Source organism: Garra rufa, chromosome 25 (genome assembly GCF_049309525.1).
Source record: "Garra rufa chromosome 25, GarRuf1.0, whole genome shotgun sequence".
NCBI lineage: Eukaryota > Metazoa > Chordata > Actinopteri > Cypriniformes > Cyprinidae > Garra > Garra rufa.
Window position 1 is genome coordinate 31,244,459 of NC_133385.1, and position 13,768 is coordinate 31,258,226.

The window sequence follows — 13,768 nt, forward strand, 5'->3', positions numbered from 1 at the left end:
TTCTGACTTCCTTTGGAGCAGTCACTCCTCTGAACTCCCTGTAGGTAGTTCTGCTGCACAGGCTACTCAGCCTCACTGACTACCCCCAGGTTTTGAGTGTAGAGGCGCCACGGCACCTCCATTCTTAGAGTTGCACTCTGGAAGGCACAGAGTGTTGCCAGGCTTCCTTTCGGCGAAGCCTCCACTCCTCAGAAAATCTCCACTTAGACAGGCCTGTTGCACAGGCTATTCAGCCTCACAGACCATCGTCAGTGTCAAGTGTAGTTAGGTCATGAGACCTCCACTCTGTAGATTCCCTCTGAGCAGAAGCTCCACTCGGGTAGTGCTGGTTGCACAGGCTATTCAGCCTCACTGAATACCCCCAGTGTCGAGTATAGGGCCCTCCGGGCGTGAGTGTAGCCAGGTCTCCTCTCACTGCAGGGTTATTTGAGACCTCCACTCCTAAGAGCTAGTGGATGGAATGTTGTCAGGTTTCCTCTCTTTTTAGAGAGTCTTTCATGAAGCCTCCGTTCTCCAGAAGCTCCGCTTTCAGTACTTTCAAGCGTGAGTGTAGCCAGGTCTCCCCTCACTGGAGGGTTATTTTGAGACCTCCACTCCTAAGAGCTAGTGGATGGAATGTTGTCAGGTTTCCTCTCTTTTTAGAGAGTCTTTTATGAAGCCTCCGTTCTCCAGAAGCTCCGCTTTCAGTACTTTCAAGCGTGAGTGTAGCCAGGTCTCCCCTCACTGGAGGGTTATTTTGAGACCTCCACTCCTAAGAGCTAGTGGATTGAATGTGGTCAGGTTTCCTCTCTTTTTTAGAGAGTCTTCTGTGAAGCCTCCGTTCTCCAGAAGCTCCGCTTCCCCACCTATACCTGTTAGCACTGAATGTTGTCAGGTCCCTAGAGCAGACGTTCGCTCTGCTGAGACCTCCATTCCCTAAACTCCGCCCCTTATGGTCAGGGCGTTTATGAGCTCCTTCACTTAGAGAGCTAAGTGTAGTAGGCTTCCTCTAGGCCTCCACGCTTGAGAGTTGCGTGCACAGGTAGCCGAGCTAGCCGTGGCAGGTCACTGGGCCCCAGCGACTCTCGCTGATGCAGGGGTGATTTCCTTCTTGACTCCTCATTCAGTCAGTTTGATCACCTATCCCTCGGCATGGCGGCGTTGGTATAAGCGTTCCCATAGTGTCCTGAACCAGGACGCAGCGTAGAGTTCCCTCCGGAAGGGAACGTCTCAGGTTACGTAGGTAACCCTAGTTCCCTGAGGACAGGGAACGAGACGCTGCGTCTCGGGGCCATGCCTCGGGCCCTGCACAGACCTCCGTCCGACAAAAAGATGGTGTTGTGCTCTCAGGCACCTGCTTTATACTGTTGATGATGTCATAGGCTGGCGCCGGCCAGTGTCAAGTTCACTGTCGTTGTTCTATACCTTGTTTCAGAACCGGTCATGCCGAAGGCAGTTCCCATAGTGTCCTGAACCAGGACGCAGCGTCTCGTTCCCTGTCCTCAGGGAACTAGGGTTACCTACGTAACCTGAGACATTTTCCATCCGATGGCCCCTTTAAGGCATCACCAATCAGTCATCTTGAAATAACATTCGCTTTGACGCGTTTGGTTTAAACCGTTCATTCGTGTCTTTGTACAAATATCAGAAGGATCCCAGAGTAAGAAACAAGTAGATTTTTAATGGCATTCCATATTGTGTCAGAGGATTGTTTGGGGTTGTGGCTAGAAATTCGGAGCATGTTTTTTTGTGATCGAGGCACAGTGTTGTGGAAAGTTCACAAAGAACTTTTGTTGAAAGATAAAGCAGTATTACATCTTACTGCAGCTGTATCACAATTGGTAAGTAAACTATTGGAGACGTGAAGCAGGCAGATCCATATGCAAAGCATTATTAGCAGACATCAAAACAGGCAGGGTTAAACACTGGCAAACAGGTATACAAAGGGCAGGACACAAGAGTAATTCAGGGACAGGCGAGGGTCGATCAATGGTGAATGTAACCTAAAAGGGCGAGGCAAGTGGGTAATCCAAACAGACAGTCGGTAGATCAAATGAGGGGTGAACAGAGTCCGAAACAGCAAGACAAAGGGTAAATCTAAAACAGGCGAGAGATACAGGGCAGGTGGTGAAACAGACAAGACGAGATAAACCAGGCAAGGAAATGAAGACACGAATAACTAGACTAGGTAACAAGACTAAACGGACTCAGGAAACTAACAGTAGTAGAGTGTTACGCCGGTTTCACACTGTAAGCGTAAGCAGGGCGTGCACAGCGCATGCACAGCGCGTAAGCAGAGCAGAAGCAGCGCACAATCATTGGGCTTTCACACTGGCAGCGTTTGTCGCGCGCAGCTGAACCGCAGCTTGTGTACTGCAAATATTGACGAGTATCATTCATTCGGTCACGCATTTCAGGTGTTCTCCGAGAACTGTCTGTCATGTGCATTGAATTGTGATATGGTTGTATGTTGTAGATTTAAGTAGAAAATAAGAAACTAAAATATTTAATATATTTTTAGACAAAGATCTTAAAGGTCTTAATGATTACCAGTTTGGTTTAAGATAATTAAAGCAACAGTTTTTCAACAACGAAAAGAATATGTAAAAGTATTATATTTGGGGTACTAATCGCCCCGGCTGTTGGTGCTAAAGGCACAATAATTTACAAGATAAGTAATAGATTACTGACTTTAACATTTGTTGACTCATATGGTATATCATATTTTTTATGGTGGTTGTCCAACTTTGAGATAATGAAACCATCATATTTAAAAACATGATAAGACATATCATATAAAAATATAATTTGTTGTTACTACTGTAAATCTATATAAAATTATTATAGGATCTCCTTCAATACTTTCAGAATCTTCACTTTTAAAAATGATTTTGTTTCTGTATTTTAAAATATGTTTTGTATTAACATTTTAATGGCAGTAGTATGAATTTATTTATTCTTGTATACATCAAAACAAGCAGTAAATAGTACAAACTTTGCTAAAGTGATTGTTTTGAACAAGTAGGCAAACTAGACATTATTTACAAAAAGAAAAAAAAAAACATTTTTACTGATGAGCCTTTTAAACCATGATTGTGTAACATGTGACACATGATTTTATGGTGAAATTGTTAATTTTCGTGTTAATCAGGCCAGTTTTGATCAAGATAGATGCACTGTGGCTTTAACCCAGCGTAAGCGTCGCAGCAAAAATAGACTCTGCGCCAAAACAATCGCGGCACTGACGCTTCTGCTCTGCTCCTGCTACGCGCTGCCGCGCCGTCCCTGCGTGCGGTCTGAATGCTCTAATCTGTTAACATGGGCGCCGAAAAAAATATGTGCTGCTTACGCGTGCAGTGTGAAACCGGCGTTAAACGCAATACAATACTCGGCCCTGAATAATCATAATGCCTTGTATATGCTGCATAATGAGTGAGGTGGAACATGGGAAGTGTAGTCCAGGGTGACATGTAACTGTCACAGCTGTGCGGGAGGTGGATTGGTGGAAATGCAGAGAGACGCCGGGAAACAAAAGTGCAAAACAAACACTTATTTAAGAAACTAAAACAGAAATCCAGGGACAGAAAATACATGAAGCAACTTCATCAACGGACAAAAAACACTAGGTGAACAGAACAAGACAGGACAAATTACTGCCATTACACCCCCCTCCCCAAAAGGCGCGTCTCGCGCCGTCTAACATCCATAGGTGAGGTGGGCGCCCTGGAGACCACTAGACAGGGATACAGGAACCAAAGGATACAGGGGTGGATCAGGGACCAGGGCAGATCAGGGAGCTCTGGAGGCCATGGCCGGGTAACCAGTCCAGGAGGCCATGGTGGGTCTGGGAGCTCAGGGGGCCATGGCCGGGTAAACAGTCCAGGAGGCCATGGCGGATCTGGGGGCTCAGGAAGCCATGGCCGGGTAAACAGTCCAGGAGGCCATGGCGGATCTGGGAGCTCAGGGGGCCATGGCCGGGTAAATAGTCCGGGAGGCAATGGCAGATCTGGGAGCTCAGGAAGCCATGGCCGGATAAACAGTCCAGGAGGCCATGGTGGATCTGGGGGCTCAGGAAGCCATGGCCGGGTCAATAGTTCAGGAGACCAAGGCCAGGTAAACCGTCCAGGTGGCCATGGCTGAGTAAACAGTCCAGGTGGCCATGGCTGATTTTTAAAAAAAAAATTATTGGGGAAACCTAGGGCATAGTCCACCCAGGAGAGCACGGAAAGGGTAGCAGGAGAGAGCTCCGGCTCTGGAGGGCGCGCAGGGGAGAGCTCCGGCTCTGGAGGGCGCGCAGGGGAGATCTCCGGCTCTGGACGGCGCTCTTGAGGAGCGGGCTCTAGACGGCGAGATTCAGGAGGGCTGGCCGTCTCCAGCGGAGACACTGAAGGAGCAAGCTCTGGGCGAGCGGTCACTGGAGGGCGCTCTGGCGGTGCGGTCACTGGAGGGCACTCTGGCGGCGCGGTCACTGGAGGGCGCTCTGGCGGCGCGCTCACTGGAGGGCCAGGGATTCAGGTTTGGCGGCCATCTTGGCCGGGAACTCAGGAACGGTGGCCATCTTGGCCGGGAACTCAGGAACGGCGGCCATCTTGGCCGGGGATTCCGGCTTGGCGGCCATCTTGGCCGGGAACTCAGGAACATCGGCTCTCTTGGCCGGGGACTCAGGCTTGGCGGCCATCTTGGCCGGGAACTCAGGAACGACGGCCATCTTGGCCAGGGATTCAGGCTTGGCGGCCATCTTGACCGGGAACTCAGGAACGGAGGCCATCTAGCGTGCAAACTCTGACGTGGCAGCCATCTTGCTTGCAGAATTTGGCATGGCAGCCATCTTGCTTGCAGACTCTGGCATGGCAGCCATCTTGCTTGCAGACCCTGATATGGCAGCAATATTGCTTGCAGACTCTGATATGGCAGCCATATTGCTTGCAGACTCTGGCGTGGCAGCCATTTTGTGAGCTGACGTTGCCGCCTGAGGTACTGGGCTGAGGACCAACGTGGGGCTTAGGAGGACTTGGGGACACGTGGGAGGCAAGGAGGGGGTGAGGTCGCTGGAGTGATATGCGGAGGGTTCTGGCTTTTGGTGAGATGGGGTGATGATAGGCTTCCAGATGGGAGGAGGATTACTATCCTCCACCATGACTTGGAACGAGGAACCACACAAATCGAGAACGAAATTTACAAAATCTGCTACGGGACGGTGGCAATCATTTGGAGTAATCAACTGGAACAAATAATCATCTTTGAGTCCCATCTGGAAGCATGCGTTGATCATTTTATCACTCCATCTCACCAGATGGTAAATACTCAGAAACTCCTCCACATATTCTTCCAGTGAACGCTCACCTTGCTGGAGGTTCCATAGTTTGTCCTCAGCCCAGGTCATATTTCTTTGTCTTGGTCCGTCGATCTGTCACAGCTGTGCGGGAGGTGGATTGGTGGAAATGCAGAGAGACGCCGAGAAACAAAAGTACAAAACACTTATTCATTAAAGAAACTAAAACAGAAATCCAGGGACAGAAAACACACGAAGCAACTTCATCGACGGACAAACGGGGAGTGCAAACACAGAACCTTAAATACACAAAGGACAGGGCGTGGTTACAAACGAGATAACAAGGCTAACGAGGGGGAAATACAAATATGGGCAAGAACAAACCAAATGGAAACAAAACTAGAGGGGAAGACAAGGACTAAACCATTAGAACTGGAAACATAGGGGGAAAAACACTAGGAGAACAGAACAAGACAGGACAAATGACTGACAGTAACAGTCTGTGTAGTGCGAGAGTCAATGGAATGGTATGGTGACCATAAACACTCAGAATGAGGATTAAAAATAACCAATGTTCCATATATTTATTGTTTTTGTTGTTGTTGTTGTTGTTGTTGTTGTTGTTGTTGTTGTTGTTTTTGTTTTTTGTGTGCAAAACAACTTTAAATATTAAAAATAAATAAATAAATAAATAATAATAATGTCATGACCCCTTTTAAGTATACCTTTTGCAATTCAGTGGCCACTCTCCTCTTTTTATTCTCTGCCATAGTAGCTGTTGATTATGTGTTGGTTTCATTTTATTTTGATAGTCCCTTTAACACATTCTGTTGCCTATAAGTAACATTGCACCAACATGTCTACTAACTCTTATTAGAGTGTTAATAGTGTATTAGTAGGCTGGTAGGGTCAGGGTTACAATAAACTGACACTTGCAAAGTTAGAGGAGACATTTACAATAAAGAGTTAGCAAATATTAAGCAGACAGTCTACTAATACTCTAATAGGAGTCAGTAGACATGTATAGGTGCAAAGTTACTTATTGTCAACAGAATTCTCAAAAGGGACCATCAAAATAAAGTGTTACCTATATGTTTTTGTGTTGCTTTAGAGGGCTGCATTGGAATTGGGATCCTGCAGTACCCAAAACAAAGCTTGTGGGAGCCAGCAGTTTTACTTTTACTGTGGGTGGGAGAGGGCGATCCCGCTGTCCTGAGATTTGGTGCCTAACAAGAATTATGGAGATACATTAATACAAGGCTTGCTGCAGTAGTCTGTGTTACACTGTGTTTGGTCTACAATTCTAAACTGGAAATTTCTATGCTCTGCTTCATACAACCAGGGCTGCCAGGTCTGCATGAATCAAACTATTTAAGAGTGTAAATAAGTCAGAAGACATGAAATAGCATCCCCTTTAAGCAACCTCTTAAGGTATACACGCCTGGAAAAAAGTATACCTTTAGTTAAGGTATACTTTAACATTCTTCATGCTTTGTGTGCTAAAAAACAGCATTATCAGGAAAAGCACCCCTGGATTCTGGAAGCAGCTGTGCAGTTTTCTGCTCAAAGAAATGGTGATATGGCATCAAATCTGAGTCCCATTTAAATCCATACAACATTCCAGGTTAATAATAAACTGAATTTCCATTTTGCATTTATCATGTTTACCCAGTTGTCCATGAATAAAAATACTCACTTGGAACTGTTGTTTGAGACTTGGAGTTTGTTGTATGAGCTAGAGACCTGCGCACGACAGATTTTTCAGTCCCGCTCCCGCAAGATTGTGTCCCACGCCCCCCCGCTCCCACGGAAATATATGTTATCTCGTCCCGCTCCCACCCGCGACATTCATGTTTTGTCCCGCTCCCGCCCGCAAAAGCCCGCATAAAATTAGCCCTTATAGATTTTTTTCATTACATCAATTGAATTTACATGAAACAGTTCTGTAAAATCTCGTAAATTCCACTAGACCCCAGCATAAACACTCTGGATAAAATATTTGTTATTTAGGCTAAGCATCAACGTTCACAAACCACTGTTATTCTTAACAAAAAAGCAAACAAGAGCTACTGCGTGCATCCACGGCAGAATGCAAACAAACAAAGCTCCTTTAAAGCTGACATCTCAGTACATACGCGATCTCATAAAGCTCTTATAACACAACGGATATTATGCACAATAAATCTTTCATAAATGTCTACACTTTTATGAAATTCGTTGAAATGTGTTGTAATTCGTAAGCACGCAATATTCAGCACTGTGCAAAACTTTTGAGCAGTGAGTGGACTTTAACTTGAACACCACTGATTGGCGATACGTTCCAGAAATCAGCAGATGGCTACATTGCTCACCCTGCAATAAGTTTTAAATCGAAACTGCCTATTCTCGTGCTTACTAATCATATTTATGTTGTTCTTGCTGCTTTTGTGCAATAGATGAATAACAATTTTTTTGTTTTTAAATATTTTATGTTTAGATATTTCTATTTTGCGGGAGTCCCGCAAATCATTTTATTTCCCGCATCTCGCACACACACGAGTCTCTACCCGCCCGCACCCGCACTTGCTCATCAAGTTTTGTACTGCGCTGCACTCTGTTACGTTGGGTCCCGCGGGTCCCGCAGTACTCCCGCGGGATTGCAGGTCTCTAGTATGAGTTGAAGGGGAGCTTGTAGTTGCAGGGGCTGCTAAAACATTTACATGTTCAAAACAACAAACAAACAGGTTTTTTTCATTTATTATGATTATTATTATAGAATCAAATTTTATATTGCAAGACTTGTTATTAAAATACATGAAATTGCTGTAAAATGTATAAGTACAACTTTCTCCTACTGTTTACTATTTCCTGTTTTCCAAACGAAAAATTTTAACTGGTAAACTGATGTTTGATACTTAGAATTTGACATGAAATAATCACAATTATTATTACGATATACCTGTCACTGTTTAAATGTTGTTTGCACCATTTTCTCTGTTTAGTTAGTTTTAATGGTCAATTATTTGAATTCGGGAGAGACACAAATTTTTTTTTTTTTTTGTGAGGGAGTTTTGTCGCCTGGCAGTCGCCAGCTCCCTTGACAACGAGACCTTCCAGACACCAGCAAATTAAAATAGGGGAAAAACCATCATGGAGAGTGTCACTGCCCGGTTTAGAATACAGCCAGACCCAGAGCCCAGCCAAGTATCACCCCACCCCACTATAACTCTGTATTGCAAGAATTATTAATAAAAGATATGACAGCTGTAAACAGTAAAAAAAAGTGAATTCAATCGTCAGACGAGAAAGAACGACTGCGCGTAAGTGATACTTTAATACTAGTTCAATAGGCGTTAGTTATTTTGAGCTGCTGTTAAAAGCACTCTGTCATTCTATTTATTTACTTATCCGTTAGTATTAAGACTGAGTTGCTGTTAAAAGCACTCTGTCATTCTATTTATTTACTTATTCGTTAGTATTGAGACTGAGTTGCTGTTAAAAGCACTCTGTCATTCTATTTATTCACTTATTCGTTAGTATTAAGACTGAGTTGCTGTTAAAAGCACTCTGTCGTTTCTATCTATTTACTCCTGAGTTTTTTATTTACATAGAGCTGTTGTTAGAAAAGGACTCTTTCTTCCGTGATTTGCCTTGCTAGTGTTTTGTTTTTTTTTTTGCTTTAAATTGTAGTCTTTATTGCACTCATTAAAATTAATAACTGAGCAGACGGCCAAGGGAAGCTTTTGTTATTTCATCTCGTTCACTTCTTGAGCAATTAAAAGTGTGAAGCTGTTGCTTCAGAGTTTCGATTGAGCCTTTTTGCGTGTGGGCGATACATTTGCGGCTGACTGAGCTGAGGAGGCGTCCCTAGCTATTATCAGTAAAGCATTGTTGGTTGTGTATTTATCTGCGAAGCGTCAGCGGAAGCGTTCAGCCTCCTAGCGTGAAGACCGATGAGAGTAAAGCCCTTCGACTTTTCCTGCGCGACTTTAACCGAGCAACGAAACCGACAACGCACTTAAGTACAACTTTCCTCTCTCCTACTCTTCTTTCTGTCCTCCTCTATCATGTGTTTCCAATTAATTCCGGTGATCTCTACACATCGCTCTAACATCACACGCACATGTCAACGCAATCTTACTAACCTGCGTCCTATTAACATCTCTTCCACTGAACCGTTCTCTTTCACGTTGGTCTCTGGAACTGCCAGTCAGCTGTCAACAAAGCTGACTTCATTTCAGCCTTTTCTTTGCAATCTGGTCTGAGCTTCCTAGGCTTAACTGAGACCTGGATTCATCCAGAAAACTCTGCAACCCCGGCCGCTCTATCTACTAACTTCTCCTTCTCTCACACCCCTCGTCAGACTGGAAGGGGTGGGGGTACGGGCTTGCTCATTTCTAACAACTGGACATACTCAACCCATTTTCCTTTATGCACTTATAACTCATTCGAATCTCATACAATTACTATAACATCTCATATCAAACTCCATATTGTGGCAATTTACCGCCCTCCTACTCAACTTGGCATCTTCTTAGAGGAGCTGGATGGGCTGCTGTCCTCATTCCCAGAAGATGGCAGCCCACTTCTAGTCTTTGGTGACTTTAACATTCACATTGACAGACCTAATGCTACAGACTTCCATTCACTCCTAGCTTCATTTGATCTCAAACGCATTGTCACTACATGCACTCACAAATCTGGCAACCATCTTGACCTCATCTACACACGCAATTGTATTACAGACAACATCTTGGTCAAACCCCTACACATCTCTGACCACTTCTTCATTTAATTTGAACTACATCTTGCTACTTGTGCACCCCCAACTTCCCTGCCTGTCACTTTTAGACGAAACCTATGCTCTCTTTCTCCCTCCCACCTTTCTTCACTAGTACCCTCCTCTCTTCCCTCTCCAACCCACTTCTCATCCATGGATACTAATGCAGCGACTGACACCCTATGTTCGACACTTACTTCTTGTCAAGATGATTTATGCCCTCTCTCCTCCAGGCCAGCACGGGCTACTCCCTCAAACCCTTGGCTATCCGATGTTCTTCGTGAGCATCGGTCCAAACTGAGGGCAGCCGAGAGAAAATGGCACAAATCTAAAGACCCATCTGACTTGAGTATGTATCGGTCTCTGCTTTCATCTTTCTCTACTCATGTCCATACTGCCAAATCTTCATATTTCCACAACAAGATCAACAATGCTGCGGACGCACGGAATCTTTTCAAAACTTTTAACTCACTGCTCTGTCCCCCTCCACCTCCTACAATCACTTTTATAACACCTGATGATTTCGCCACATTCTTTACACACAAAACTACATCTATCTGTAGTCAGTTCTCAGCTCCACACTTACAGGAACTAAAATCGACCACACCCACAACCAAAACTCCCCTCTTCTCCTTCTGTCCCCACTCTGGTGAAGAAGTATCCAAACTTTTCCTCTCCAGCCATCCGACGACATGTCCCTTAGATCCTATCCCCACACACCTTCTCCAAGCAATCTCTCCCACAATCCTACCAGCGCTCACACACATCATCAACACATCTCTTCTCACAGGCACTTTCCCCACTATATTTAAGCGGGCCCGGGTAACCCCACTGCTCAAAAAACCTACACTTAACACTTCACTCATTGACAACTACAGACCTGTCTCCCTCCTTCCATTCATAGCAAAAACACTGGAACGAGCTGTCTTCAACCAGCTATCTTTATTTCTCACTCAGAACAACCTATTGGATGCTAACCAGTCAGGTTTCAGGAGTGGTCACTCAACTGAGAATGCACTACTGTCTGTCACTGAAGCCTTGCGGCCTGCAAAAGCTGATTCCAAAATATCAGTACTTATTTTGTTGGACCTATCTGCAGCTTTTGACACGGTTAATCACCAGATCCTCCTGTTGACCCTCTCATCGCTGGGCATCACAGGGACACCACTTTGCTGGTTCAAATCCTACCTCTCTGGTAGGTCTTTCAGAGTGGCCTGGGGAGGTGAGGTATCTAAAACTCATCAACTGGTCACTGGGGTTCCTCAGGGATCAGTTCTTGGACCTCTCCTCTTCTCCATATACACTACATCTCTGGGTCCCATCATACAGGCACATGGCTTTTCCTACCATTGCTATGCTGATGACACACAGCTCTATCTTTCATTCAAACCAGATGATCCATCGGTAGCTGCACTGATCTCAGGCTGCCTGGCGGATATCTCTGCATGGATGAAGGAGCACCATCTACAGCTCAATCTGGCAAAGACTGAGCTCCTTGTCTTTCCTGCCACTCCAACTCTACAGCATGACTTCACCATCCAGTTAGGTTCATCAACAATTACCCCATCGACTTCAGCCAGAAATCTTGGTGTAATCTTTGATGACAAATTAACTTTCAAAGACCACATTGCTAAAACTGCTCGATTTTGCAGGTTTGCGTTGTACAACATCTGAAAGATCAGGCCCTTCCTAACAGAGCATGCTGCACAACTCCTTGTCCAGGTCCTGGTTATTTCTAGGCTGGACTACTGCAATGCTCTTTTAGCTGGTCTTCCAGCATGTACAATCAGACCTCTACAAATGATTCAGAATGCAGCAGCACGGCTGGTCTTCAATGAGCCCACAAAAGCCCATGTCTCACCTCTCTTTATATCCCTGCACTGGCTACCGGTTACAGCACGCATCAAATTCAAGACACTGATGCTGGCATATAGGACAGTCACCAGCTCTTCACCTGCCTACCTCCGTTCACTACTACATATAGGGAGTTAACTAGTTAACTGAGGTTCGGGAGCAGGACCACGCCTCACTCACCACACATCCAATCGCCGAACAACCTAACTTACTTAGTCACACCTACACATCAGCATTGTTCATCTCGTTTCTCTCGAACCCACCCTACCCAACCCCAATTCTTCTATACAACACCCTCACTTCTCTTTAGGTTGAATAGGGGGGTCCGAATCTCTCGGCCACTCCTACCGAGACATTTCCCCCATTCTGAGTCTCACGGGCCACCATCGGACTCCAGACCAATCATCGTCCCTTCCCTTCTCTTCCCTCTCTCTATTCACTCCCCCCCCCCCCACTTACTCAATAAAGATACCTTCTGAAACACCTTGGTAATGTGGCGTGGTCCTTGATAGTGAACTACACTCCTTCCAGAAGTCTGAGATCCTCTAGTGAAAGACGCCTCATTGTACCACCACAGAGAGGCATGAAATCACTTTCCAGAACATTCTCGGTCACTGTTCCTGCCTGGTGGAACGTTCTTCCCACACCTATCCGGAATGCTACCTCCTTAACAGTTTTCAAACGACTGCTAAAAACCCATCTTTTTCAAATCTATCTGACCCAATAAAAAAAAAATGAAAATAAAAAAAAAATCTTTCTTGATCTTGTCTTTATAGCATGTACTCATATAACAATGCCTGATGTATGGTATTTTCGAGCACTTCCCGCTTCGATCTTACTCTTAGGATGAATCGCTTGCTGTTCTCCCCAATTGTAAGTCGCTTTGGATAAAAGCGTCAGCCAAATGAATAAATGTAAATGTAAATGTAAACAGCATAAATTAAATTTTCTCATGCGGACTCTACCAAGCGTTTTTCCTAGTTTCCTCTGCATTCACCGTGGGTGTGGTGGAGAACCACAATATGGCCACCAGACCACAGCCTTCTACTTTCATGGATACCTTTTCTGAGTCTCGCCCCGTTATGTCCGCCAGAGTTTATCTACAAGATGGCCACCAGCCCAGAGACTTTTTACAAAATGGCTGCCAACTCAGTGGCTGTTCAAAATATGGCTGCCAGCCCAAAGACTGGCATGATTTCTGAGCCTTCTCTAGTCCTTGAGTCTGCTCCAGCGCTCACTCCAGCCCCTGAATCCACTCTAGAGAGCCAAGAGATGGCTCTTGTCTCTGACCATAGCTGAAAGATGGGTCCTGATCTCAAGTTCTACCCTAAAAATTTTCCAGTTCGCAAGATTAGCCGAGGGAGGGTTTCTGCTCCTGAGTTTAGCCAGAGATAATTCCAGCCCCTGACCACATCCCAACGTCTGTTTCCATCCCTGATCTCAGTCTTGCCTACTCCCAGAGCCTACTCAAGAATCCGCTCAATTCCCTGAACCTGCTTTAGTTCCCGAATCCATTTCCAAGCCTCCTTACAAGTCATGGGCACCCACTTAAGAACTCACTGTTTGCCCTGTCATGGTCAAAGAGGCCGTTCCTGAACTCTCTGTTTGCACTGTCCTGATCTTTCTGTTTGTCCTGTAATGACTAAGGAGGTTATTTCTGAGCTCTGTGACTGTCCTGTCATGGCCAAGAAGGTTGATTCTGAACTCTCTGTTCGTCCTGCTATGACCAAGGAGGTAATGTCTGAGCCCTGTGACTGTCTTGTCCTGGCCAAGAAGGCCAATCCCAAACTCTCTGTATGTCCTGCAATGACCAAGGAGGCAGTTCCCGAACTCTCTGTTTGCCCTGTCTCTAAATTGTCTGTTTGTCCTGTCATGACCAAGGAGGTCATCTTTAAACTCTCTGC

General features: G+C 45.3%; 1 protein-coding gene across 1 annotated transcript in view; it reads right to left on the minus strand.

Moving 5' to 3' along the window:
- Positions 1 to 12,918, minus strand: part of ptprjb.2 (protein tyrosine phosphatase receptor type Jb, tandem duplicate 2) — a 30,517-nt gene extending 17,599 nt beyond the window's left edge. The window contains exon 1 of the mRNA XM_073831666.1: positions 12,830 to 12,918. Coding sequence (XP_073687767.1) covers positions 12,830 to 12,918 — 89 coding nt within the window. The remainder of the gene's footprint in view (positions 1 to 12,829) is intronic.
- Positions 12,919 to 13,768: the final 850 nt, after the last annotated feature.